General features: G+C 31.0%; 8 protein-coding genes and 1 pseudogene across 14 annotated transcripts; 2 read left to right on the forward strand and 7 right to left on the reverse strand.

Moving 5' to 3' along the window:
* Positions 1 to 624: 624 nt before the first annotated feature.
* Positions 625 to 4,952, reverse strand: LOC123016485 (cytochrome P450 9e2-like). Of its 3 annotated transcripts, none has more exons than XM_044416909.1 (6): positions 4,813 to 4,952; positions 2,539 to 2,627; positions 2,278 to 2,487; positions 1,730 to 2,225; positions 1,218 to 1,674; positions 625 to 1,159 (listed from the first exon to the last, which is right to left on the reverse strand). In XM_044416909.1, exons 3-6 carry the CDS (start codon positions 2,472 to 2,474, stop codon positions 726 to 728), a joined length of 1,584 nt encoding a protein of 527 aa, XP_044272844.1. In that variant the 5' UTR covers positions 2,475 to 2,487; positions 2,539 to 2,627; positions 4,813 to 4,952; the 3' UTR covers positions 625 to 725. The 3 variants fall into 3 exon arrangements, with proteins under 3 accessions (XP_044272844.1, XP_044272842.1, XP_044272843.1); XM_044416907.1 differs by having other exon boundaries at positions 2,539 to 2,682; XM_044416908.1 differs by lacking the exon at positions 4,813 to 4,952 and having other exon boundaries at positions 2,539 to 4,160.
* On the forward strand, positions 4,839 to 6,914 carry LOC123016484 (cytochrome P450 9e2-like). Of its 2 annotated transcripts, none has more exons than XM_044416905.1 (5): positions 4,839 to 4,974; positions 5,032 to 5,267; positions 5,327 to 5,822; positions 5,871 to 6,321; positions 6,368 to 6,914. In XM_044416905.1, the coding sequence occupies exons 1-5, from the start codon at positions 4,972 to 4,974 to the stop codon at positions 6,805 to 6,807; spliced, it is 1,626 nt and encodes a 541-aa protein (XP_044272840.1). In that variant the 5' UTR covers positions 4,839 to 4,971; the 3' UTR covers positions 6,808 to 6,914. The 2 variants fall into 2 exon arrangements, with proteins under 2 accessions (XP_044272840.1, XP_044272841.1); XM_044416906.1 differs by having other exon boundaries at positions 4,927 to 4,974; positions 5,055 to 5,267.
* A 1,522-nt stretch (positions 6,915 to 8,436) lies between these two features.
* Positions 8,437 to 10,243, reverse strand: LOC123016199 (cytochrome P450 9e2-like). Its single transcript, XM_044416440.1, has 3 exons — positions 9,990 to 10,243; positions 9,464 to 9,935; positions 8,437 to 9,408 (listed from the first exon to the last, which is right to left on the reverse strand). Exons 1-3 carry the CDS (start codon positions 10,187 to 10,189, stop codon positions 8,560 to 8,562), a joined length of 1,521 nt encoding a protein of 506 aa, XP_044272375.1. The 5' UTR covers positions 10,190 to 10,243; the 3' UTR covers positions 8,437 to 8,559.
* Positions 10,244 to 15,069: 4,826 nt separating this feature from the next.
* LOC123004463 (cytochrome P450 9e2-like) lies at positions 15,070 to 16,974 on the reverse strand. Of its 2 annotated transcripts, XM_044397763.1 has the most exons (4): positions 16,707 to 16,972; positions 16,162 to 16,657; positions 15,654 to 16,107; positions 15,070 to 15,597 (listed from the first exon to the last, which is right to left on the reverse strand). In XM_044397763.1, exons 1-4 carry the CDS (start codon positions 16,904 to 16,906, stop codon positions 15,152 to 15,154), a joined length of 1,596 nt encoding a protein of 531 aa, XP_044253698.1. In that variant the 5' UTR covers positions 16,907 to 16,972; the 3' UTR covers positions 15,070 to 15,151. The 2 variants fall into 2 exon arrangements, with proteins under 2 accessions (XP_044253698.1, XP_044253697.1); XM_044397762.1 differs by having other exon boundaries at positions 15,654 to 16,657; positions 16,707 to 16,974.
* Positions 16,975 to 18,170: 1,196 nt separating this feature from the next.
* Positions 18,171 to 20,375, reverse strand: LOC123004431 (cytochrome P450 9e2-like). Its single transcript, XM_044397704.1, has 4 exons — positions 19,782 to 20,375; positions 19,237 to 19,732; positions 18,736 to 19,186; positions 18,171 to 18,690 (listed from the first exon to the last, which is right to left on the reverse strand). The coding sequence occupies exons 1-4, from the start codon at positions 20,003 to 20,005 to the stop codon at positions 18,245 to 18,247; spliced, it is 1,617 nt and encodes a 538-aa protein (XP_044253639.1). The 5' UTR covers positions 20,006 to 20,375; the 3' UTR covers positions 18,171 to 18,244.
* A 16-nt stretch (positions 20,376 to 20,391) lies between these two features.
* On the reverse strand, positions 20,392 to 22,060 carry LOC123004434 (annotated as a pseudogene).
* Positions 22,061 to 22,209: 149 nt separating this feature from the next.
* Positions 22,210 to 25,486, reverse strand: LOC123004433 (cytochrome P450 9e2-like). 2 transcript variants are annotated; one of them, XM_044397706.1, is made up of 4 exons: positions 25,232 to 25,486; positions 23,656 to 23,815; positions 22,748 to 23,604; positions 22,210 to 22,690 (listed from the first exon to the last, which is right to left on the reverse strand). In XM_044397706.1, the coding sequence occupies exons 2-4, from the start codon at positions 23,682 to 23,684 to the stop codon at positions 22,254 to 22,256; spliced, it is 1,323 nt and encodes a 440-aa protein (XP_044253641.1). In that variant the 5' UTR covers positions 23,685 to 23,815; positions 25,232 to 25,486; the 3' UTR covers positions 22,210 to 22,253. The 2 variants fall into 2 exon arrangements, with proteins under 2 accessions (XP_044253641.1, XP_044253640.1); XM_044397705.1 differs by lacking the exon at positions 25,232 to 25,486 and having other exon boundaries at positions 23,656 to 23,937.
* LOC123004436 lies at positions 25,296 to 27,379 on the forward strand. Of its 2 annotated transcripts, XM_044397710.1 has the most exons (6): positions 25,296 to 25,502; positions 25,553 to 25,852; positions 26,860 to 26,939; positions 26,989 to 27,123; positions 27,175 to 27,307; positions 27,355 to 27,379. In XM_044397710.1, exons 1-5 carry the CDS (start codon positions 25,383 to 25,385, stop codon positions 27,272 to 27,274), a joined length of 735 nt encoding a protein of 244 aa, XP_044253645.1. In that variant the 5' UTR covers positions 25,296 to 25,382; the 3' UTR covers positions 27,275 to 27,307; positions 27,355 to 27,379. The 2 variants fall into 2 exon arrangements, with proteins under 2 accessions (XP_044253645.1, XP_044253644.1); XM_044397709.1 differs by having other exon boundaries at positions 27,175 to 27,379.
* LOC123004435 (P-granule-associated novel protein 1-like) lies at positions 25,846 to 26,900 on the reverse strand. The gene has a single exon (XM_044397708.1). The coding sequence runs from the start codon at positions 26,794 to 26,796 to the stop codon at positions 25,864 to 25,866; it is 933 nt and encodes a 310-aa protein (XP_044253643.1). The 5' UTR covers positions 26,797 to 26,900; the 3' UTR covers positions 25,846 to 25,863.
* Positions 27,380 to 27,899: the final 520 nt, after the last annotated feature.

The raw sequence follows: 27,899 nt of genomic DNA on the forward strand, positions 1-27,899 counted from the left end.
TTATAAGATAATTGTGTCATTAGCACATTAGCTTATGTTTGTCCGCCCGTAGATAAAATAGATAAATCTATATTTACTTTATAAGTAAGAATCTCTCAGTTTCAAATGACACCTTACACTCCTACAAAACAGTTCCTAATAAATATTGCACTTAGCAAACTTAAAAATATAGGTTTAAATACATTTTTAAAATACTGTTAAACACAAAAAAACAATATACTTATTATGTGGTAAATGTGACTTCCCAAACTTACAAATAAAATAATAATTATTGCTATTTAATGTTTTGACTAGTGTTCTAAAAAAATTTCTGAAGTACTACTTATTCTTATTACAGTGCAAAATGTGTGAATTTACATTTCTTATTATTTCACAAATAATATTTTATAGCAGTATAGCACTTGCTAATGCTTATTTACAACTTTTTTAATGGCAGTTTATCCAATTGGAAAAATCAACCTTGAATTTTTTTTCAAATATTTCATTTTTTCTTTTTTGTTCAATCCCAATAACACTGACAACATTTTCATTCAATTTGTTTGCTTTTTCGTTGTCAGGTTGTCACACATCCTGTTCTATACCTTGCATAATAATCTTCGTTTCTAAAGAAATAAAACGAAAAAATATCAAAACTACGTTTTATTGCTATATTTAATTCCTTAATTTTCGTACAAAAATATTTATACTTTTGTTTACGTAAATAACTAATCGTAATAATCAGCATATTATGCACGCCGTTTAAGACCCAACCAGAATCCTTTTTCCGGCGACATATTCAAAGATTTACGATTGAATTTGATAGGTATTTGCGTTTTTTCAATTGGAGTGAATTCAAAATTCGTCAAAAAATAATAGAACAAAAGTTTAGTTTCAAGAAGAGCAAATCTGGACCCGATGCAACTTCTTGGTCCTGTCCCAAACGACATAAACGTGTACGGATTCATTTTTGCTTTATTTTCGTCACTAAATCGATCTGGAATAAAACGCTCGGGTTCTGAATAGTACTGAGGATCCCTCTGGATTGCGTACATTGGGATGACTACCACATCGTTTATTTCTAAACGGAGAGGCTTCTCATTGGGCAATTTTGGTTCAATTATGTATGGTTTCGTACAGATTCTTTCAGTGGCTATGGCATTTGGCCATTTACGTAAGGCTTCTATTGAAGAAAATCAAAATAGGTAAACAAAGTAAACACCAATTGACAAAAATAATACCTGACACAACCATATCCATGTATTTCATATTCATTAGAGCCTCGTAGGTTATTTTTCCATCACATTTTTCCATAGTTTCGTCAATTTCTTCTAGCAGTTTAGTTTGTACGTTTGGATTCACAGCTAATTCATATGCCATGTAAGAAATAAGCGTTGAAACACTATCGTAACCAGCAAAAAAAAATAAAAGAGCTTGGGCAGCAATGTCCTCATTTGTTATTTTTCTCAGTCCAAGTTTCTCATTTTTGCTAATTTCAGATTCTTCGACTGAAGCAAAACCAGTATCCGGAACAGTTCCCACATCGTCGTGTTTCAAATTATTATTTTTCAGTTTTAATAGTAGATTGATCATATCAGGTCTGACAATTCCGTGTTTTTCACGACTTTCTATATTTTCATTTACCACTCTTGTAAAGAAGTTGGAAACTTTTCTTGGGAACAGTGGAATTTTTAACCACTAGAATGTTGATTGGTAATATTAAGACATTAAAAGGTGACAATAAAAAACTTACCCCCAATAGTTTTGGAGCAATGACGTTGCCAACAAAAACTAGCATAAATCTCAACGAACGAAAGTTGGTTAGATCAGCCCCCATTACGTAAAACTCATTATTCGGGTCTTTTAGAGAATTGCATTCGTATCCGAAAACTATGTTTGCGATAATGTCATTTGCGAATTTCGTGGTAATTTCTTTCATTTCAACAGTGATAACTTGTTCTTTTTGGTTCAGAAAATGATTAATAAATTCTTCAGCAGTTTGAGACATTAGTGAAAACATGTATTTCATTTTGCTGCTTGTAAATGCCGGACTAAGTGAGGATCTCATTTCACGCCATTTTGCCCCTTTCAGAGAAAATAAACTTTTGCCAAATAGAGGGTCAGCTTTTTCTGACACAAAGGGTCGTCGATCGACAAAATGATCAAAATCTTTTACAGTGATTTGTTTGATCAGATTGGGGTCTCTGAGTAGTAAACTAGGAGTTAAGAAATCATAAAGTCCAAAATACCTAAAATAAGAAAATAAATAAAAATTTTAGTTACGTATAAAATAAAATAAACCTCGTGTTTGGACTGGCCTTATAAAAAATTTCTGTCATTTCCGGTGGTGAGTATTTTCTTAAAAGCATGGGCCAACTGTTTCCAAGAAGAAATAAAGGATTACCCTGGACAACCCCCTTTCTTTTCCAGTGGCTATGGTGGCGAGAAAGTGCCCAATAAAGGGTAATTAATGCTAACCCAACCAATATCCAAAACATTTTTTTGAATTAACTAAAAAAATATATTTTCTAAAATTTGTTTAAACTAATGAAATATTTTTACCTTTGATGCAGTGTGCAAGTCTGCTCTCTACTCGTGTCGGGAGCACTGTATAAAAGCTTCGAGGTTTTGCTTTCTATTTATACTTTAATCTAATCAATTGTTTTGATCGCAGAAAAGATAAGTCGAATTATTACGTGCTTCTCTCTCAAGAAGAATGCAAGAAGTTATATTTTAAATTACAGCATAAAAAAATATATAAATAAACATTATTTTATATTGTGTCTTCAGCCAACATGTTACACTTCTTCAAGTGTTAAATTAACACTTTTCGCATTTTACATATTTTATTTAAAAAGTACTACTTTAAAATGAATGGCTTATTAATGTTAAAGTTTTCAATAATGTTATATAAATTATTTCAATGATTTAGAGCTAGTTTTAAAATCCAATTTAAAGGAGCTTTCAACTAAATGTTGTTTAGAATTTGCTAATTACTACGGACTAATTGACAAGAATTTCACATTCTAAACCAACATTAAGTTTAAAGTCCCTTTAATTCGATTATGAGACTGGCCCTTAATAATTTATAAACTGAAATTCTTACGATTACATGTTTTTGTGTAATTTTTGTTGTTATTACCCAATTAAAAAAGTAAGTTTTTTATTCCAAGGATTGCTTTATTTTCCTTGTCTTTGCTTTGTAAAGTAATGAAATAAAGCACGCAAAAAGAAAAATAATCCCGTTGTAAAAATTATTGTTACAGTTAATAGTGTACAATTTTGTGTTTCTTAAGAAAAAAAAAACATTCTATCTCATATAGATTGGAAAATCCAAAATAATTACAACAAAAAGCAAACAGATTGAGAAATAAAAAATATATTAAAGTCAAAAATAAGAATCGAAGAAAATGTACCTAGGTAGTTTAAATTTGTGAATAAGTCAACAAAAAAATATACCTACTCTTTGGCGAATTCAAAATAAATTGATTGTAAAGCTTCCTCGTTAGAATTATGATGAACTAAATAGCTCAGAAAAGCATGTTTGTTAAAAATGTTTAAACAATAAACAAAAATCCCAAACCCAAAGTTAAGTAAAATCAATAAATCAAAAGCTTTAACATTGTACATATATGCTAAACCGAAAGCATATTTTTTAGCAGTGTATCATCGTCTATCTAGAACCGCGTTTCAATTCAAAATGATAAATCATTTTTTAGTTTTAAGATAACGAAACAAAGGTTTGGTTAGCAAATCATCATGATTCAGCCTAAACTGTTTTTATCTGAAATTTGAACAAATACAGCGCCCTCAATTGCAATAAATGGTTGTTTGCTAGTAGAGTATTATGGGTTGCCTATGTTAAGACGCATATTTTAAAATTAAAAATTAGAGTTAAAAAAATTAAGACTATTTCTTGCAAAAATTGTTTTTTTTCCAACTCTAGTGGAATGAAATAAAACTAAATAAAAACTTCCTAATAATAAATTTCAAGTTATACAATCATATTAACTACAAATTGTATTTTTTTTCCAAGTGTGTCTTAAGTAAATTGCGTTCTCACAATTTTTAAATCGAAAATTACATTTTGGCATTTATAACATTTTTTATTTCCGGTCTTCAATTTTATTCGAATCAAAATAATAAAACTTAGTACCTAAATCTTAGTTCTTGTTTTTTATTCTGTTTGTTATTGTATTATTGAAGTTTTTAAATTGCTAATTAATAATAATTATTAATTTCCAAAATATTTTTTTGATTGTTTCAATTTGTCTTGTTTTCAAGAAATAAAAAAATGCTAAAACCGATTTGATACGTGTTTATTAAATCTATTTTTTTTAAGTTCTCTAGAAAATCTTTTGCCTATAAAAATTATCCTGTTGCAGATATTATATTATGAAACAGAAAAAAAAACAGTTTTTGCAGTTTTCGGTGTTTTACCTCGAGCTAAACCAGAAGCATATCTGTTCGAAAATTAGGAAGGCAGCCATCTGCGTTTTAAATTCGCTCATTTTTATACATACGAGTATTATTAGGTACAGTGGGCAGCAAAATTATAGAATAATCTTATTTATTTAATATTAAAACGGAAAATATTTTGTTCTGACGAAAATGCTCGAACAGGTAATTTTTTTTAAATATAAAATTCTCAACTTTATTTAAAATTGTATATTTTTTAAAATGAAAATTGACCTGTTTGAGCATTTTTACAAAAACAAAAAAAGTTCAATTTTAATAAGATTATTCCATAATTTTGCCGCCCACTGTGTACTCGTATGTAAACATTTATTAGTATTATATTTTATATTTTTTAACCACACAAAATGAAATAGTTACCAGATTTAGATGCTTCTGATGTATAAAATCGCTCTTCTGCACTCAAAGATAAACCACTTGATAAAAGTCAGATATAAATTAAGCAGCCCACAACAAAATGTGTTAGTATTTGCACCAGGTTGGAGCTAGTTCAAGGTTGTTAAAACACATTAATTGTGTATGGTACGTATTTATCCTACCCAAGCCCCCCTATATTATGTCGTCATTGCATAATTGCAGCTCTCCTTGTTTATTTGCTTTAGAAAAATCAACGAAATGTTGTTGGTATTGTTAGCCCTTGCTACTGCTATTTTTTGCTACTGGAAAATAATATATCTCCATAGCTATTGGAGAAGAAGAGGTGTGACACAAAGCAAGCCCGTTTTTTTATTTGGGGACATCTGGCCTATGGTTGTTCGTAGATATTCAGCACCTGAATTGGTTGACCAGTTTTATAAAATTGATCAAAATGCGAGGTAAGTTATAATAATCTTTTTAAGCAATAGATAATAATTGATAGAAATTAAAATTATAGGTACTGTGGTGTTTATCAATTTCTCTTACCGGGTCTTGTAGTAAGAGACCCTGAGCTGATCAAACAAATAACAGTTAAAGATTTTGATCATTTTGTTGACCGTCGAGTGTTTGTTAAAGAAGACGTTGATCCTGTTTTTGGTAAAAGTTTGTTGTCACTTGATGGTGAGAAGTGGCGCAATATGAGATCTGCTCTCAGTCCTGTGTTCACCAGCAGCAAAATGAAATACATGTTTCCTTCAATTTCAACGTGTGGAGAAGAATTTGCCCATTATTTCTTAAAACAAAACAAAGACTTGCTTGAATTAGAGATGAAAGAATCCATCACGAAATTTACTAATGATGTTATCGCAAATACAGTTTTCGGATTCACTTGCAACTCCTTGGAAAACCCAAACAATGAATTCTATAAAATGGGAGACGAAGTCGGTAATATGACTTCAATGAGAACAAGAATTGTTTTTCTTATGAACACTTTAGCACCAAAAATACTTTCTGTAAGTTTGAAAAACATTAACATACCAAATTTTAATTGCTTTTTCTAGTTTTTCAAAATAAGTCTTTTTTCGCCACGAGTTTACACATTTTTTCGACAAGTGATCGCTGAGAATATATCAAGTCGGAAAAAGCATGGAATCACAAGACCAGACATGATTGACTTGTTAGTCAAAGCAAAAAATAATAGTTTGAAAAATGAAGAATCAGACGATTTGCCTGAAGCCGGATTCGCGACAGTTACAGTCACCGAAAATGGAAAGAAAAATAAGAAATATCAAATAACAGATGAAGATATTACAGCCCAAGCCCTTCTTTTCTTCTTTGCCGGTTTCGACAGTGTGGCGGGAGTAATAAGTTACATGTGTTACGAATTGGCAGTTGCCCAAGACGTCCAAGCAAAACTTCGAAAAGAAGTTGATGAAACTCGGGAAAGGTGTGATGGAAAAATTAGTTATGAGGAATTAATGAAGATGAAATATATGCATATGGCTGTCTCAGGTAAAATTTATTGTTTATTACTTTATTTCTTTACTCTTTTTTGCAGAAACTTTGCGAAAGTGGCCAACCGCGATAGCATCCGATCGTGTCTGTGTCAAGCCCTACACCATTCAACCTAAACTTCCAAATGAAAAACCCTTACATTTAAAAGTGGGTGATACTGTTAACATACCAATTTATGCAATTCAGAGAGACCCCCAGTATTTCCCAGAACCAGACCGGTTTATTCCAGAACGTTTCAGCGAAGAAAATAAATCGAAAATTATTCAATATACGTATATGCCATTTGGGACAGGTCCAAGGAGTTGTATTGGTTACAGATTTGCTCTCTTAGAAATGAAAATTCTAATGTTTCATTTGATCTCAAATTTTGAAATAGTTCCGGTTGAAAAAACACAAATACCGATTAGATTTAACCGAAAAGCTGTAAATATGAGTGCTGAAAAAGGATTTTGGGTGGGACTCAAGCGACGTGTGAATGCCTAGTCTAGATACGCAGAACTTAATTTTTCGTATTTATGAATAAGTACTTATTTTTGTAAATAAATATGATTTGTAATACTATGTTACAAAATAATTTAATAAAAAATATATGAATGGTACAAAATAAATCCATGTGTGTACGTCCAACAAATAATTTTTTGGTCCATATGTGTACAATCCTGCTGTGGACAAGAGCGGGTTAGTAATCAAATAAAAAAAAATTATATAGAGACAGTTGACCAGACAAAGTGTCATAAATGTTTGGGAAATGGTGGTCACTTTCAGCACTTGCTGTAACTTTTATTATTCGTTGTGCATTTTAATAAACCTTATTATTATTATTTTAACTTGACTATTAAAATTCCATGTTTTGGATTTATTGAAAAAAAATACCAATTTCCAATTTGTATCAATGTACTTACATTAATTTTCAAAAAAAAAATTGACAAATTTTATAAAATAAGCTTTGGAGCTTTAGAACTTAATAATTTTAAGATCTGTGTTTTAAAATTAAAAGGTTTTTCCTAATGTTTTTTTCTGGATTTATATTTTGCATACAGCACAATTATACAAAAGAAAGATTAGGAAATATAACATCACTGCGCAATTCTTTATCAAATTTGTTAAATTAATAATATTACGTTACATCGTCATTTCTCCTGCGTCAGTTTCTCATTTCAAAAATTATTTATTATTTATTAGTTATTAGATAGATTAAATGTTGTTCATTTTATTAGAAGTTTTTCGTTAAAACAACATATTTCATTTATAAAAAAGATGTAATAACTAATAATCTATTAAGAAAATAATATTCTGTGAGATTTATCTAGGCGTCTGTTTCTTTTACTATTTGTCAAGCTTAGGTATGAATTCAGTTGTTAAAAAATTGTGAAAATTTTCCGAAAACAATTTTTTTTGTTACATATTTAATTATTTTTTATTTTATTTTAATTGTTTGCTCGTAGAATTTTTAATCATTTGATAATGTATTGGCGCATCTTTCTTCAAATCATTAAAATTAAATCGCTTCCTTGGAAAATTATATCTTTATCTATTAAACTACGTACCCTTAAAAAACACAACTGAAAACAAATTATGTAACATACAAATTAATAACATCTATGATGTAATGTAATATCAAAATAGTTAAACTAGTCGCTAAAATGATCATGAACTAATGCCCTGTTTTTGAAAACAAACAAAAAACTACATAATATTTCCGGCCACATGCAGAGATTTCAATAAAAAATAGTCTAATCGTCTTAATTAAAAGGTACTTTAATTATAGATTTGCGGGTCGTAGGTCATTGAATCTTCCTTTTATCATAATCATTTTCTAACCAACCGCTCTTAACAAACGAGAATTTTACGATTAAAATTTCGCAAAAGTCAAGGTTATAAAAGTATGTATTTTTATTTATAATATGTAATCAAAAATGCGTAAAAACGTTTCACACATAAACATGAAATCACAGACTGATAATGGGTTGCTATAGCAGCAAAGAACCGAGGTAATCAAAGTATGAAAACACGTTATCTTTGAGGTATTTTTAAAATTGTTTTTTTTTTTTCTGAAACAGTCTGATCACGGTGTCAGCGTTATTTTATTCAAGGTAAAAAATTAGAAAAATGTATGAGCACAAAAATATTTTATTATAAAACATTCCATATAGTATACAGACATTAACAATCTAATATATTAACAAAATCGGTCTAATTCAGACTGTAAAGATAAATAAAAAGGTAGATCACAGTTTAGTTTTGTTTGACTCGCTTTTTGAATCCCAACCAGAATCCTTTTTCGGCGGTCATGGTGAATGGATTTTTAGTAAGTTTCAACGGGATTTGTGTTCTTTCAACTGGAATCAGTTCGAAGTTGGCCAAAATATAGAAGAAGAAAAGTTTTGTTTCAATAAGGGCAAATCTTTGTCCGATGCAATTCCTAGGTCCTGAACCAAACGGCATGTAGGTGTATGGCTCGATATTAGCTTTGTTTTCTTCACTGAAACGCTCAGGGTCAAAGCGGTCTGGATCGGGGAAGTACTGAGGATCCCTGTGTAGAGCATAGATGGGCAAAAGAACAGTGTCATTCTCCTTCAAATGAATGGGTTTTTCATCTGGTCTCGTGGGTTCGATTGTGTAAGGTTTGGTGCAGACACGATCAACAGCTGGGGCATTAGGCCACTTTCGTAAAGTTTCAGAAGTGACCATATCCATGTATTTCATGTTGACAATGGCTTCGTATGTGACTTTTCCATCGCAGTTTTGCATAACTTCATCAACTTCTTGACGGAGTTTTTCCTGACAGTCGGGATTCGTGGCCAATTCGTAAGACATAAAGGACATGAGAGAGGCCACGGTGTCAAAACCTCCGAAGAAGAAAATAAGTGCTTGCGTTGCGATGTCTTGGTCGGTGATTTCGGTTTTCATTTTGTTGGATTCTTGGTAACCGGTGGATTTTTTGGCATGGTTTTTGGCTTCCATTAACAAGTGGATCAAATCAGGGCGGACGATACCATGTTTTTGGCGACTTCCGATGTTTTCGGTGACCAGTTTTTCGAAGAAACTGTTGACTTCTTTGGAGTAAAAACTGATTTCCAAAGACTACAAACAAACGAATGTTAATTTATATTTATTTTTCAATGTTATTGATCATTACCTTGCAAAATTCTGGAAACAAGAAATACCCCAACAATTTAACGTTTTTCCAAAAACCGCTAAAATCTTGCGATTTCTGAGCCAATGAGTAGAATTCGTTTTTGGGTTCTTCAAGAGAGTCACATTGGATTCCAAACATGGTACTAGCCATAACGTCATTAGTATATCTCGTGAATGAATTCTTGATGTCAAGAGTGATAACATCTTTATTTTCCTTCAAGAGGTTTTGAGCAAATTGTTCTCCTCGTTCGGATATCAATGAAAACATATATTTGAGTTTGCTGCTAGTGAAAACGGGACTAAGGGTTGATCTCATGTCACGCCATTTTTGCCCTGATAGAGGATCAGATTCTTCAGGAATTACAATTCTGTGATCCACAAAATGTTCAAAATCTTTCACTGTAATTTTTTTGATAAGTTCAGGATCTCTTATTAAGAGTACAGGTGTTAGAAATTGGTAAATTCCGCAATATCTGTAATTTATGATATAAGTTGCTAGGTACACTAGGTTTTTCCCTAAATCTTACCTTGCATCTTTGTCAATTTTGTATAACATATCAACCACTTCGGCATTGGTTTGTTTCCGGAGCATAGGGCCCCAGTAATCTCCAAAAATAAAAACTGGTTTTCCCTGTTTGACTCCCCTTTCGGTCCAGTATTTGTAAGGCCGGCTGAGTAACCAGTAGGTTACCAGCAGAACAGCAGCGAGGATAAGTGCCCAAAACATTGTTACAAATCACACAAAACTAAATCACTAATTAATACTAATTGCCCAAGTGGGTAAGAGTGAATGAGTCGACTCAAATTTCGCTCTTTATAAAGTAATCGGTGCTGGGGGTTCGACTGATTACGGATTTTGAAATATTTATCACACATTTGTTGCAAGAGTATTAAAGTGCAGAAGTCACAAAATATTTTCAGTTTGCGTAACATTCCTTTTTTTAGAATTATTCCAGAAGTTGTTTCAAGAGATGAATGAATAACAGTATGGGGAAAAACTCTGATTGGTGAACTTTTGCCAAAAGTTTATATAAAAAAAAACTTTACGACTTGTACGCATGATTTAAAAATATTCTATTGGTTGTTTATACATTTCTTACTTTGTTATAGATAATTCCTAACGATTAAATTATCTTTATTATTTTACAATGTTGAAATCGCTAAAATGTTAAAATGCTGGAAATTTACTGTAGCAAAATAATATTAATTAGGTAGTACTTATTTCAGTTGAACTTGAAAAAAAAAGTTTTAATTGTTATTTACAGAATTAATAAAAAACATACCTACTAAAAGAAGGGGGAACCAAGAAGTGCTAGTTTATAGTTCTCTCTTATATTTCGAAAACGGTGTGTTACAAAAAAAATGGTTATGTACCAAATTAAAAAATATGAAATTTCCTACAAGACGATTTATTTTGTTTGTTTTTGTTTTGTATCTTAAATAGTTTTCGAGAATCAAGATACACGCTAGAGCAAATATCGCAATAAGGATTGTTAAAAAAACATTTTCTTGTCTCACTTTGTATCACGCTGCCTAAATCTAAATTTTACGGCAAAAGTGTTTGTGACGGAATGTTGATTGTAAATTGCAAATTGTACTTTACCTAGACTTCTGAAACTTGGAGAAAAGCCTCTTCGGAAACCCCACATTCCTCCAAGAATGTGGGGTTACATTTTACTTCCTGCATTAAAATGTTCAAATTCACTTAAACTTTGTCACCAATTTATGTTGTTTGTTTATAAGCACTTAGGGTGAGCAAAACACTAATATTATTATTATTTCTATTGGTATTTTAAGATTTAAGGTTTTATTTGCCAAGGTACAAATTCTTCGTTTTTGAATGAAACTAAAGTCTACAGTGATTGGTTTCTCCATGGTTACCCACATTATAATAATGGCCGACTTCAAACGGACCAATCACATCATTGTATCAAATTTTTGAATGAATCCAAAAATCTAACCTGATTGGTTTTTTACATTATTTAAATGGCTGACCTTAAACTGCCCAATCACAATGTTTACAATTTTTTACGTTAATTACGTGATTAATTCATTATTGGAGGGTGCAATATATTAGTGTATTAGTGTATTAGTGTATTTCAAAAACAAATTGAGATACAAAAAAAATCTGAAAATACCATCTGGTACAAAATCTTTAATTTTGAGGCTCTTGAAAACAAAGACATTCATTTTTGGTATATTATTTATTATTTTAAAAGTGTAAATTGGGTTTTTATCAAAGATGTCAATGTTAGTTTCAATTTTTCGAATTTAGATGGTGCTGCAATAAAATAAATATTTCGGTCTACAAAATTTGAGTTCATTCAGTTCATTATTTTCTACTCTACGATACTTATTCGAATTATTCGAATAAAATTTTTGTCAAAGTGTCTTATAGTTATAAATTAAAAATTCTGTTGTTGCTCATGCATTTTACTTCTTATTTGACTGGACTATTTTCTCAAAAACGGTGCATCGCACCAAAGTAACATAAAATACATGTTTTAAAAACATCTGAATATAAAAGAAAAATTTTCAGTAAGCTTCTTCGAAATCAAAATTTTACGTCTTACCATACGCCTTCCTCTTTACTTAATTTTTTATATCGCCAGTAGACTTAGCGCAAAAAATTATTTCGGATCAAATTTTTCTAAATTTATCTCAATCGCTTACTGTGATAATTGAAAAAGGCCGCACTCTATAGCTCCTTTAGGAAGCGTTTCCAATCATACGAGTATGTTCATAGAAATTTTTTTTATTTAACCCAAGGAATCATTAGCTGAAATCATTACTCAGGACACCTTATATCTACATAGAACACATAATAGACTGATACAGTTTACAATTTTATATTAAATCTGCAAATTTGAGTTAAATAAAAATAATTCTGTTTGTATTCATACAGCATGCATGCGATGTGAGAATGATGAAACAATCTGATGAAATTATTCAGTAGGTTACTTTAATAAAAACATACGAGGTTAACTACTCGTAAATAGGTATGTATGTTTGTACATATACATAGATACTCATATACAGGTGCGCCAGAATTCGCGCCCCAGAGAAAAATGCAATGTAAGATAGTATACCAGAAAAATGAGGTTATTAATGTAAAGGTCGTTTTAGAGTTTACATTATGAAAATGACAATACTACCCGAAATTTTAATTCTGCAACTGTACAATATTACTTATTTTTAGAATAAAGTTTTTTTTTCTTTTGTCTCCAAATAATTGTTGTTTATGTTTGATAACAACGTATTAAGTTTATTATTTACATAGTCCTTGTTGCCACGAGCTTATATGAACATCACAGAACTGTTTTATTATTTGTTTTATTTATTTATTATTTATTTTTTTATTTATTTTATAAAATATTATTTTATGCCTAGCCATAAATGTAGAATTTTTACTTTTGCCATTTAGACACAAAAGTATTAGTTTTTGACGTTTGTGGATAAAGTTTACCATTATTATTTTTAATTTCTCTGAAAAGGTTTACGGATATGCAGTGTCTACCCAAATCGGTGAAACGACTCTTGTAAAAGATAAAAAATTCTCGATTTAAATTTTCATTTTTTGGGGATTAGCCCAGCTTTGTTAAAGATTAATACAGGGTGTTTCACATAATTTTACGAGGTCTGCGCCTGCAAGATGCAATCAATAATATAAATTCCGATACGAACTCGATTACAAATTTTGAAAAATTGGATAATCTTCTCTATGTAAAGCAATTTTTTCTGTTATCGAAATCGTTCTTATTTTAAAAGCACCAAATAATAAATTTTAGCTGATTTTTTAGTTGCATACCTAATTGAATATTAGACATGATATCACAACCGCATTCACATTCTAAAAAAAAAAAACTAAAGCATCAAATAAATGAGTATAACGGCTCAAACATAGAACATCGTTCTATGTTCTATCTTATTTCATTTTATTTTGAATATATTTATATTTAATCCCTAAGATCTATTAAATTTACCAAAATTCAATGAGTAAGTAACACATTTCAAGAAATGTAACTATTATACGTATACAAAGTGTCCATAAATGAATGTGGGATCGTAGTAGGCATGAAAGTTTGCCGCCTCTTTCAACAAAAATCAAACAATGTTAGTATATGGAAAAGTAAGGTAAGATACCAGGAACATGAATGTTTAAAAAATTCTATCTGTCAAAAAAATTGGTTTTACTGGTTGCCTAGACAGATAAAAATTGCTACTTTTCAGAAATTACATAAAAATAAAATAATTAAATGCATTGTCGATACGTTTCAACACACTCAAACAAATTACGTATTTATTGTACACTTGTTACAAAATAAAGTAACAATAAAAATAAAAGAAATGGTTCGAAATTTTGCTCTAAACATTTTCTCACTCTCATTTTCATATTTTCATAGTATATTACATAACGAGCACGGAAAGTGATAAATAACGCACAAGCGGGAAAGTTGCGCACGAGGCGTTAGCCGAGTGCAGGCAATACCGCGAGTGCGTTAGACACTTTCCTGAAAGTTTTGTACACTATTTTTCCTACAACCATAAATATTTTTTTCTTACGAACATTTTTTTTCATAACGATTTATTTTTTATAATGGATACAAAAATAAGTTGAATGACGATTTATTTTTTATAATGGATACAAAAAAAAATACGTTACATGAAAAAATACAAAACATTCGAGTGTGAATTGTGCGTTAGATTTCTAACACACAGTACGAAAACAGGCGTAGCCTGACACATGAAACCATGCTTCATCCGAGAAGAAACTCAAGTCTAAACTCAAATCTAACAATCTGTCATTATTCAGGTTAGTCTGAAACCAATTACAATAATTTGTTGTTACTTTGTATGGATGGAAACGCAAGTTCTTTTTAACAATCTTATGACACGTACTGCGAGGTACCCCAGTTTGAAGAGACAGGTAGTAACAAAACGATTCGATGTATGTGAGCTGCGATGGACTTTAGCTTAGATAAGCTTTTCTTACATTCGGAGGCAACCATTAATAATACCTAGTATTACCTCCTCGATCCTGTAAAGAAGCTCAGTTTTTATTGTTGTCTCTATGAAATTAGCGGTGATTTTGATAATTTGACATTTATTCAGTAAACAATGAAACTACATCAATTGTTTTTGAAAAATTTATAGTCGACTGAGTTACTTGATAATGCTACTATCCTATATCATCAATTTTAGTACTATTTGCAGAACCATTTAGCCATTTTAAATTTTAAAATTTAAGTGATGCGATAATTATGCCGGTAAGTGTAGCTTAAAGCCAAAATTGCGGACGCAACCATTATGCATCACATTTTAAACCATATAAATGTACAGATAATATTCGAGTGCTTTGTAGAATACAACGGACAAATATTAATCACAATCAAACTGTTTGTTTTCAGTCTTCTGACCTTGGCCTTCGTTCTGCTAATTTGAGTTATTTAGTATCTAACATAAATACTTCAACTAGTTGCTACTAGCTCTTTTTATTCTTTTAATTTTTACCACTTCAAGAAAATAAAATAAAAATAGAACAACTCTTAATATATCTTATTAAAGCAATCCGGCATATATGTATTTACTTTTCAATGAAGGGGGTAATTTTAACTTTATATATGTATTTAGTTTTAAATGCGTATACAACATTAATTAAACAATGGAAAAAAACTGACAACTAGTCTGCTTATTCTTTATTATTTTCACGTCGTTTGAGCCCAAACCAAAATCCGTTTTCGGCCGTCATACTGAACGACTTCCTATTGAGTTGTAGTGGGATTTCTGTTTTCTCGACTGGTACAATCTCAAATTTGGACAAAATATGGAAAAACAGAGCTTTGGTTTCAAGAAGGGCAAATCTGGATCCAATGCAATTCCTAGGCCCGGCCCCAAATGGCATATATGTATAAGGTTTAATATTATTTTTATTTTCATCACTGAATCTCTCCGGATCAAAACGGTTAGGTTCTGGAAAATACTCCGGATCTCTATGAATGGCAAAAATTGGCAACCACACGACTGAATTTTTCGGCAAATGGATTGGTTTTTCTGCCGGATTTTTAGGCTCAATAGTGTAGGGTTTATTGCAAACACGGTCGGCAGCAACAGCTGTTGGCCAAAGTCTTAACGTTTCTAAAACAAAAATTGACAATTGTCACTCTGTACTTATACCTAATTCGTGAACTTACCAGATATCACCATGTCCATATATTTCATTTTCATCAAAGCTTCATATGTTAGTTTTCCATTGCAGGATTCTAAAGTTTCGTCAATTTCTTGACGGAGTTTTTCCTGAATGTCAGGATTGGTTCCGAGTTCGTAAGACATGAAGCACATTAATGAAGAAACTGAGTCAAAACCGCCAAAGAAAAAGAGAAGAGCTTGAGCTGTTATATCTTCGTCGGTTATTTGTTGTTTGACCGTTCCGTTTTTACCGATATCTGATTCTTCAACTGTGGCAAAACCAGTGTCCAAAGTTTGTTCTCGTTCTTCATGTTTAAAACCATTTTTTCTTGCTTCCAATAAAAGATTGATCATGTCAGGTCTAACAATTCCATGTTTTTCTCTATTGGCAATGTTATCCTTGACAAGTTTTCGAAAGAAGATGCTAACTTGTTTGGGAAAGAAAGTTACACCTAAATACTGAAAATTCGCAATTAAATATGGGTTCTGCAAATTTAGTTTTTTAATAATTACTCGAAACAACGCTGGACATGTTATAACTACAAGAAATTTTAAATTTTGCCAAAACCCTCTAAAATCTGTTGCTTCTATTCCCCTTAAATAAAATTCATTATTGCGTTCTCTCACTGAATTAACTTTTACACCAAAAGCTGTATTTGCGATAACATCATTCGTAAATCTGGTAAAAGTATCTTTCATTTCAATTGTAATTATATTATCCTTCTGTTTTAAAAAGTGATCAATAAATTGTTCAGCACTTTCGGATATTAACGTAAACATGTATTTCATTTTGCTACTAGTGAAAGCTGGACTGAGAGTACTCCTCATGTCCCTCCACTTTTGATTAGTCAAAGAGAAAAGGTTTTTGCTCCACAATGGGTCAACGTCTTCAGGAATAAAACTACGATGATTTAAAAAGGAATCAAAATCTTTTACAGTTATTTGTTTAATCAAATCTGGATCTTTCAGTACGAGAGTTGGTATAAGAAATTGGTACATTCCACTATATCTGTTAAAAAAAATTACAAATGATGAATTAATTAAGTTTTAATACTAACCTGGCACCAGGTGCAATGTTATATACCATTTGAACCATATCAGCAAAAGACTGTGTATGTATAATAGTACCCAAACTGTGCCCAAATATGGGCACTGGGTTTCCTTGCTCTACACCTTGATCAGACCAGTACTTCAATGGACGAATTAGGAACCAGTAAGAAAGTGCAATTATTGCAATTGAAACTACAATCCACAACATTTTGGACACTGTTTCTAAGGGATGTGCGTCTTATCCGCGAATATAAATACGACTGATCTATGATGATCAATTCCGCGAAATGTAATCAAACGCAGTGTGTTTGTTTTGAGGTTTTGACCTTGGTACTTCTATATGTATCTAATACCTAAGTAATAAACTCCTATAGACAGGTTGGATATATAAATTTTTGTTCTTGCTAATTTCCTATTTTCTTAATTCGTAATTCCTTCCTAATTTGTAACAGTAACAAATAATAATAAAAGGGTCCATTTGAAACAATGAACATTATTGGTGCGGGGTCATATCCCAAGGTTTCATAATAAAACATTTAACTCAAAGAGAAAATTAACAAATTAAGTAGTTACTTTAACTGAAAATGAGTAACGACGTAAAAATAAAAAATCGTAAAAGGATCATCTAGATAAAAATGAGATACATTTTATTTTATTTATGACATACTTATCTATAATACTTCTTAAAATTTAATCATCGATTAATTTTTAAAATTTTAGTTTTCTATAATATTAATTTTTAACCGATCAGTAAAATAGTGTATTAAAAAGTAAGTTTCTTAAGATCAGTCTTGAAGCATGAATGCAAGTTTCAAAAACGAGTGGCGTAGTCACAGCTTATTTTAAAGAATGAGTTGTTCGAGGTCTTATCAAATGAGTTCTATATACAATTTTTTGTGATTTGCCCTTTTTATGCCGTTTTTGAACAAAAATTTTTACTTTAAGCGATTTAGAGATTATTGTGACGTTTGGTAATGTTTTAATTTGAGAATTTAAAGAATTTTAATGAGTATTTAAGAACTACTTAGGTATATTGGATATTTTTTATGTCAATCGACATCCTTAAATAAGTAAAGACACTTTTATGGATATAGGGATTTAAGCTGACAGAAGTTAATATCTCCAACAATATGAATAATTAAAATTTAATGGCGATTTCTGGCGTTCCTAATCAAGATACACATTTGGCGCAATGATTTGATTTGTTCAGCTTTTTGAGATGCGTCGATCGATATAAAAATTATACAATTTGAGTAGTCCTTAAATTTCCATATAAGATGTGCTTACTAGTCGTTTTTTGACTATTAGAGATTCAAAATGGAGGCAAATTACAAAAATACTTTTGCAATACTAATTTGTTTATTTCTTCATTTTTCCATACAATCTGAATTCTACATAGGTATCTTTTTTTTCAAGATTTTTTGTGTTTTTTTCATCTGTTCCTTTTTTAATAATTATAAATAAAAGCCATAAAACATAAAAGAATATTTATTGTTCTTATTTATTTTTTATTTACATTTATGAAATTATTTTTCAAATACACTTTTTACAGCTTATCACTTCCACGCTGTTTAAGCCCTAACCAAAATCCATTCTCGGCAGTTATATTAAACGATTTCCTGTTGATTCGCAAAGGTATCTGTGTTTTTTCCACAGGAATAATTTGAAATTTAGATAAAAAATGAAAGAATAATGTTTTAATTTCAAGTAGAGCAAGTCTAGATCCAATGCAATTCCTTGGTCCGGTCCCAAAAGGCAGATACGTATAAGGCTTAATATTTACTTTATGTTCATCATTGAACCTTTCGGGATCAAAGCGATTGGGTTCAGGAAAATATTTTGGATTCCTGTGAATGCCAAAAATAGGAACCATCACGAGATCACCTTTCTCCAATTGAAGTGGTTTCTCTGTTGGGTCTTTTGGTTCAATTACGTACGACGTACTAGAGACTCGATCAGTCATACCGTTTGGTGGCCAAAGCCTTAAAGTTTCTAAAGCAAACAATCTGTTACCTCATTTATAATCGCGGAACTCACCTGAAACCACCATATCCATATATTTCATTTCTATCAAAGCTTCATAAGTGAGTTTTCCTTCACAAGTTTTGAAAGTCTTATCAATTTCCAAGTGGAGTTTTTCTTGAACATCAGGATTGGCTGCTAATTCGTAAGACATAAAACTCATGATTGAAGAAACTGGGTCAAAACCACCAACAAAAAAAATAATGGCTTGAGCTATTATGTCTTCATCTGTTATTTTTTGTTTAACTGTTGCGATTTTACCAATATTTGATTCTTTGACTGTGGCAAAACCTGTGTCCAAAGTTTCCGATTCTTCATATTTCCAACCATTCTTTCTTGCTTCTAATAACAAATGTATCATGTCTGGTCTTACAATCCCGTGTTTTTCTCTATTTGCAATATTATCTTTTATTATTTTTGTGAAGAACTTTCCAACTTTTTTGGAGAAAAAAGTAATTTTAAGATACTAAAAAGTCATTTTTAAACCATATTAACACAAATTTAGTTATTTGATACTTTAGCTAATTTAGGAAAAATAAGAAACGTCAGGAATTTCACAAATTGCATAAAACCCCCAAAATTTGTTGCCTCCTTTCCCATCAAATAAAATTCATTGTTACGATCTTCTAGTGAATCAATTTCGACACCAAACGCTGTATTTGCAATAACATCATTCGTGAATCTGGTAAATGTATCTTTCATTTCAATTGTTATAACATTTTCACTCTTTCTCAAAAAATGCCCAGTAAATTGTTGCGCACTTTCGGAGATTAAAGCAAACATGTATTTCATTTTGCTGCTTGTAAATGCCGGACTGAGTGTATTTCTCATGTCTTTCCATTTTTGATTAGTCAACAATATCAGAATTTTTCCCCATAACGGTTCACAATCTGCGGGAATAAAACCCCTGTGATTCATAAAATAATCAAAATCTTTTACTGTTATTTGCTTGATCAATTCTGGGTCTCTCAATACAAGCAGTGGCTGAAAAAATTGGTACATTCCACAGTACCTGAAAAAATCAATAACTTAAAAAAATCGCATCTGATTTTGCCACCCACCTGGAATCAGGAGCGATGTTATAAACCATTTGAATCATTTCAGAGAAAGATTGTTTACGTAAAATTGTACTTAACATGTGCCCAAATATGGGCACTGGATTTCCTTGGGCTACACCCCTTTTCGTCCAGTGTTTGTATGGACAAATTAAAAACCAGTAAAATGAAACAAATACTGTAATTGCACTTAAAATCCAAATCATATTGGCTGAAATAATATTCGACATGGTTTTTTATCAAAATCTACAAATGATATGAGATGAAACGTAGTTTGATTGTTTTGACCTTGGTTACGCTCTTTCAGTTATCTAGTTTTAGGCGTTTACAATGAAAATGAAAGTAATTATTGTCGGGTTCTATTTTCAGGACTCGTTATTCAATTACTGCTACTCTTATTTAATCAAGATTATTAACTTCCGGTTTCTGCGCTATTTTAAGTTTACCTATAGATTTTGTAGGAGGATGATTAGAAAGAAGCAATATCAGCACCATGTCTTTAACATACAAAAAGTGCTTGTTTTGTGTATATTAAATATTGAATATTTTACTTTGTATAAACTAGTCATAAATTCAACAGAATATACTTATTAGTTTAACATTTTGTTACCAAACATACTAGTTTTCTTTAATTTTTACGCCGCTTAAGACCCAAAAAAACAGTGCTTTAGTCTCAAGAAGAGCGAATCTAGATCCTATGCAATTCCTCGGTCCAGCTCCAAATGGCAAATACGTGTACGGCTTAATTTTAGCTCTATTTTCATCACTAAATCTCTCCGGATCAAAACGATTCGGTTCGGGAAAATATTTTGAATCTCTATGAATGGCAAAAATTGGCACAATTATGCCAATATTTTCATCCAAATGGAGCGCTTTCTCTTTTGAGTTTTTTTGGTTCAATTGTGTAAGCTTTGTTACAGATACGGTCAGTGGAAACATTTGTCGGCCAAAGTCGCAATGTTTCTAAAAAGACAAAGGCAGTTTTTTAAATGTTGGATACAGTTGAGGGGTTCACCTAAAACCACCATGTCCATATATTTCATTTTCATCAATGTTTCATAAGTAAGTTTGCCGTTACAAGATTCATAAGTTTCATCAACTTCTTGGATAAGTTTTGCTTGAACATGCGAATTGATTGCAAGTTCATACAACATGAAACACATTAATGAAGATACGGAGTCGAAACCACCGAAGAAAAATAAGAGAGCTTGAGCTGCTATGTCCACGTCAGTCAGTGCTTGTTTAACTGTTCCATTTTTCCCTATATCTGACTCTTCAACTGTAGCGAAACCTGTGTCTAAAGTTTGTTCTTGTTCTTCATATTTCAATCCACTTTTTCGCGCTTCTAGTAATAAATTAATCAAGTCACGCCTTTCAATTCCATGTTTTTCTCTTTTTGTAATGTTATCCTTGACAAGCTTTATAAAGAAATCAGCAACATTTTTAGAGAAAAACCTCCAACCAAAAAACTAAAATTATAAAATAAAACCCTATTCCCATCAAATAAAATTCATTGTTAGGTTCTTCCAACGAATCAATTTTGACACCAAAAACAGTATTAGCAATCACATCATTGGTAAATCTTGTAAATACATCTTTTATTTCATTTGTAATTAATTCCTTATTTTGTTTTGTAAAAAAATGCGTAAATTGTTCAGCGTTTTCTGATATTAAGGAAAACATGTATTTCATTTTACTGCTGGTAAAAGCCGGACTAAGAGTACTTCTCATATCTTTCCACCTATGGTCAGTTAAAGCCAACAGATTTTTTCCCCATAACGCATCACAGTCTTCAGGAATAAAAGCCTTATGGTTCATAAAGTGATCAAAATCTTTCACTGTTATCTGTTTTATCAAATTTGGATCTCTTAGAACAAAAACTAGTGAAAAATATTGATAAATTTCACAATATCTAATAATTAGGAGTTAAAAAAATAATTGTTGTTTGCTAAACTCACCTGGCATCAGGAGCAATATTATATGCCATTTGGATCATTTCAGATTTGTGGTACCCAAAGAGTGTCCAAATATGGGTATTGGATTTCCATGCTCGACGCTTTTTTCCGACCAGTATTTGTGAGATCGAGTCAATAGGAAATATGAGATTGCAATTACTGCGATTGCAATTAAAATCCATAACATTGTAATTAGTAACTGGTTTGATATAAAATGATTGTAAAAATTTAACCAAAGCAGATAATCTATTAGATAACCTCGACCTTGCGTTGAATACTCGACGAAAACCTGGTTTGTTTAACCAACAATTAATAACAATTCGCATTATCTGCGAAACTGAATGACAGAATCTTTCCTTTCCACATTTATATATTTCTAGTCTCTCCAAAGAAGCTTTTAGGCGATTCTTGAAGATTGTTTTAAGCGAATCATTTTAGATAAAGTTAAAGTGCATTAAATTATAATAAAACTATAGAATAAACAGATTTATTTAAAAGTTTATGTCAGGAGTTACACTTTATTTTATTTTTCACGCCGCTTAAGACCCAACCAGAAGCCATTTTCAGCTGTAAGCGCAAACTGTGTTTTATCAAGCTTTAACGGTATTTGCGTTTTTTGTATTGGAATAATTTCAAATTGGGATAAAATGTAGAAAAATATAAGTTTGAATTCGAGAAGAGCAAATCTGGAGCCAATACAGTTTCTCGGTCCAACTCCAAAGGGCAAATACGTATATGGCTTAATATTAACTTTATTTTCATCACTGAATCTTTCAGGATCAAAACGATTTGGGTCAGGAAAGTAGTTGGGGTCCCTATGGAGCGCGTATATTGGTATCCACAAGGGTAGATTTTTCTCTAAATGGAGAGGTTTTTCGTTTGGTAATTTGGGCTCAATTGTGTATGGTTTGTTGCAGATGCGATCGGCAGCAACACTTATCGGCCATTTCCTTAATGTTTCTAGAAAGTATAAATACTTAATTATTATTTATTAACAGTTAATGAGATTGAACAAACCTGATACTACCATATCCAAGTATTTCAAGTTCATTAAAACTTCATAAGTTGGTTTTCCATTAACTGAATCTATTTCTTGAAGAAGTTTTTTTTGAATGTCTGGGTTAGTTGCCAATTCATACGACAGGAAACACATGGCTGAAGACACAGTGTCAAAACCAGCGAAAAAGAAAATGAGAGCTTGTGCAGTTATGTCTTCATCGGAAATTGGTTCATTCAAATTATTTTTTCTTGCTTCCATCAACAGATAAATCATATCAGGTCTGATTATCCCAAACTCTTCTCTATTTGCAATATTCACTTTAATTAAATTAGTGAAAAAATTGGCAACGGATTTAGAAAAAAATCTGATTTTACATAATTTACAGATTTCAGGAAATATAAAAAATACAAGCAATTTCATGTTTTTCCAGAATCCCTTAAGATTTGTGGCTTCTTTCCCCATCAAATAAAATTCATTTTCACGCTCTTTTAATGACTCACACTTAACACCAAACGCAGTATTTGCAATAACATCGTTAGTAAATCTCGTGAAAGCATCTTTCATTTCGACTGTTACCACATCCTCATTTTTTGCCAAAAAGTATTGAATGAAAGATTCGGCAGTTTCAGAGATTAGTGGGAACATGAATTTCATTTTACTGCCAGTGAATGCCGGACTAAGGGTACTTCTCATGTCTCTCCACTTTTGATTGTTTAAAGCAAAGAGGTTTTTGCCCCAAAGTGGATCACTCTCTTCCGGGATAAAAGTGCGATGGTTTAGAAAATAATCAAAATCTTTTACTGCGAGTTGTTTGATCAAGTCTGGATCTCGGACAAAGAGGGTTGGCATTGTGAATTGATACATACCACAATATCTAAGATTTAAAAATTATTAAAAATAATGATTGGTCTTGAAAAATACCGACCTGGAGTTTGGAGCAAAGTTGTATACCATTTGAATACATTCGGCAAACGATTGTTTATGAAAAGTTGTACCGTTGAAGTGTCCAAATAGTGGTTTTGGGTTCCCCTGATTTACACCTCTTTCAATCCAGTACTTATTGGAGCGGTAGAGCAAGAAGTAGCCTAATATAATTATCACGATAATTAACAAGAATAAAATCATTATAACTTAAATAAATTTTCTTGACTATTTCATCTGGGTTATCACAGTAAGACTGTATTTGTCTCTGCACATAATTTTACGTGCCAATTGTTTAAATTATTCAAATAAATAAATTTAACCTTGGTCATACCCTTTTATCGATTTGACCCTAGATGATAAGTTTAAAGTGAGATTTATTTTTACTTTCCTGTTAAAATTTTTGTTACAAAACTGTGTAGGCATAAATCAAACACATATTGAAACATTTGAGAAAAAGGCTAAAAATGTGCTTATCGACTGTAATTACACAAGAGAAGAGATCTATTTTATCCGGATAAAATTGAATTTCTTTGCGATAATTTTGTTGCTTTTTGGTACCCACAAAAGGCCTACGATAAAAAAAAACGAGTCCAAAGGTCGAGTTTTACATCTGGTGATTTGTAAAGTCAATTTTCTCAAAAGAAACCAAACTCGACTTAAATAATAATAATAAAGGTCTTTATTAATAAATTAAAAGTAACACAAAGATGAATAGGCGAAGTCTAGCTTGAAGCTATTCAACTTAACCTCAAAAGAAAATTAATAGAAAAAAAAAACAATTATAACATAAAAATAAAAATAATTATTATAAACAATATAAAATTTAAATAAAAATAAATTCGGAAGTTAATTAATAACTAAAAGTAAAGACATCAGAAATCACTGCCAGTCGCTCAAAAACAAAAAGAAAAACCAAGAAAGAATTCTTTAAGAAGAAATGAAGAAAAAAAAACAAAAATTATCCAAAAGTTATCAACTCAGTTGAACAAAGTTAATTATTCAAAAGCAAGTTCTTAATTTGAGTCTTGAACGTAAACACTGAATTTTCAGAATTAAAGATTTGGATGTATTTGTTATATGTTCTAATTACGTTATAAGTGAATCATCTTTATCTTGTAGAAAAAAAAAATCCAGAGTAATTTAATGAATAATAATAATTATTAAACTGTCGCTAAAATGACGTTTTTGTGTTTTGTTTTTCGGAGTCGTTTGTTCTAGATACATATTGTCTTCAATTTGTTCTTGATTCAACGTATCAAAACGTACGAAATTCGTCATTTTGCACTTCAATTTTTAATTATTTGTCAATTTTTAAAATAGTCTGCTAAAAGTTTGCACATATTTTATCCAAAGTTAGGACGATTCGGGCTAACTTTATCCGATGTTAAAGTAAAAAAATTCATCGCCGTAAGTATTATAGGATTTTTTCTATATGAATTAAATTGTCGGCAGTTTTCTTTCAAATTAGTGCAGCCAATGTTTGATTGTTACGTCGTTTAGCAAACGAAAATACCTGATGACTTTTCCATAGCAATTGAAAACAGATTTTACATAAAAAAAATTTGTTTGGTATATACCGTGGTTGCATTAACGGTCCCGCCCAAAATTGCCCTAATCTGGTAGAGGAGTGGAGGTGGAAACGTCAAAATCACGTCAAAATCACGTCAAAATATTGTAACCTCACATTTGCATTACAGAAAACTTCAGCTTTTAAATGTTATCACTGCGATGTATTATATTGTGATTAGAGAATATCAACCAAATGATTTCCCATCAGTATCCGAAGTCGTAAGAAACGCGTATATTTCCAATGTCTTAAACGCCTTCGTTTCGGCACTTTTTAACGAAGTATTTCAAGGACTAAACTCTTTTTGTACGTCTCACAAAATCAATTTTAGGTCACTTTTCAAGCAATTGTATTATTGGCAGCTTTCATGTTTATTTTCATGGGTGTACCGTTACAGTATTGTTTATTATCAGTACCCATAGTACTGATTATGTTGTATATTTTAATATACGGTTCGTTTTTAATGAAAGCAGCTGAATTAATGCACAGTAAAAGGGCCTTACAGTGCTGGGTCGCTGAAGCGTATGAACCTTATTTTTTCACAGAGAAACCCCAAAACTGTTTTTACAAAATTATTCCAGAGGAAAAGTTTCTCAATGAGGGAATAAATGACACAAATTATAGGAAAAGAGTAAGTATATTTTACACATTACACTGTTTCAAATGACCAGAATTAATTGTACTATTTTTTTTGTAATTGATACACCAGCGTACAAACTTTTTTACAAATTCGCAGTTTAAAGGGTTTGAGTCAATATAAAGAGCTGTTGATTGCAAGTCTCTCAAAACCGAATTATGCAGCGATGACAACTGATTGTTTTCCAGATTAAGGATTTCAATGTAATTAATCTTCTTAAAAGTATTCATATCCACGTTCTCTATAACATTATTCCCCAAGTTCAGTTCTTTAATATTGTAAATTCCTTTAAGTTGCCCCAATCCTAAATGTTTCATTTGATTGTCATTCAGTCTGATAAAAGATTCTTCCCCTTCTTCTACATTAGAAAAAGTGCCTTTAAAACACTCATATGGAACCACCTCAATTTTATTAAAACTTAAATCAATTTGTCGCAAATAGGGAGTGCCTTTAAACATGTGGGTATGCAAGTGTTTCAAGTTATTCCTACTTAAATCAATCACTTCTAAATTTGTGATGTTGTAAAAAGCTTCCGTTTCAAGGGATTCGATTCCATTCATTGCCAAGTATAGTTTACTTATGGCGAGTCTACTAAAAGTTCCGTTTTTAATCACTTTTAGTCGGTTTTTGTTCAAGTTGAGTATTCGTAATTTTGGAAGATTCTCAAATGCGTTGTCTTCAATCTTACTTAAACCACACTCCCGAATTTTGATAAGTTTTAGTTTCGGTAAATTCTGAAAACTTCCAGTTTTCAAAATGGGGATTGTTTGGTTGTCAACCCAAATATCTGTGATTTCTTTTTCAAAATTGACGTCGTCTGCGTACGGCGACACAAACACTGTGTTATTTTTAACATATCTGATTTCAATATAATTGAAATGTTGAGACAAAGTCGATGGTAGAATCACAAAGATTAATAAGAGATAAAAAATACACATCTTTATTTATTCAGAGCTGTGGTTGAACTGCGATAAATAAGTTATCTTATTTTTTGTTTATAGATAGTTGGTACGTGTGCTGTAATGAAACATAATCTTTCAGAGGACTGGTCATGGTTATTTCGGTTAGCAGTAAATGAACGGTATTGGTGTCACAATTAATGTGAAAATTATTACGAGGCTTTTTTTTAGATATAGAAAAAAAGGTATAGGGTTAATGTTAACGCAAACTGCGCAAAACTGGAGTCGGATTCATAGGTTTGATTACATGGAACTAGTCATTACAGAATGCCAGGAGGAAGCAAGACAATTATTTAATAATGCAGGGTAAGAAAAATTGATATTTTTAAGTTATCTACATTTATTCGTTTTATTTAGTTTCGAGATTAAACAAATGTATCACAAGCGACTCTTTACAAGTGCTTTTACTTTGCAAATGTTTCAATTAAGAGCGGAAGTGAGATCTACATTTAAATGAAATTGTGATTTTTCTATTTTGTACTTTTATAAAATAAAGCAATTATATAATAGTTTTGAATTGATTCTTTATTTTATAAAATAAAGCAATTATTATTGTTATTAATCTGTTTTTTATTTTTGTTTTCTTATATTTACATATAATATTTTTTTATTTGAAATTTACTACTAACATACCTATTATTTACCCATAAAAGTTTTGGTATTTTTTTACACAAAGATTGATTCCAATATGTATGAAGCTTTCTAAAAGATGCTTCCAATCTTTTAGTCTTGGCCAAGAGATGACACCATTTGTTTAGTTCGTGAAACTGGGAGCTCAATATTTGTGATTTTATATAAATTAGTTTATGGTGGTTGTTTTTTTTAAATTTGAGGTGAATTATAAACGGGATTGTAAACCCTGTAGAGAATAGACATTGAAAAAATAATATTAAAAAAATAAATTTTATAACAAATAAAATGCGTTTAATTTTACACTTTATATAAAGTGAATAAAACGTATAGAACCTAGCGTTTTTTTAGCATTTATACTTCCAGAAAATAATAATTAACATAAATTATTAAAGTATGTACAGTTGGAGACAAAAAAAATGGTCGACAATGTCACTTGAGTGACATTAAAT

This window comes from Tribolium madens, unplaced genomic scaffold (assembly GCF_015345945.1).
Source record: "Tribolium madens isolate multiple individuals breed KSU strain unplaced genomic scaffold, Tmad_KSU_1.1 Scaffold_1;HRSCAF=32;Tcas5.2_LG8, whole genome shotgun sequence".
NCBI lineage: Eukaryota > Metazoa > Arthropoda > Insecta > Coleoptera > Tenebrionidae > Tribolium > Tribolium madens.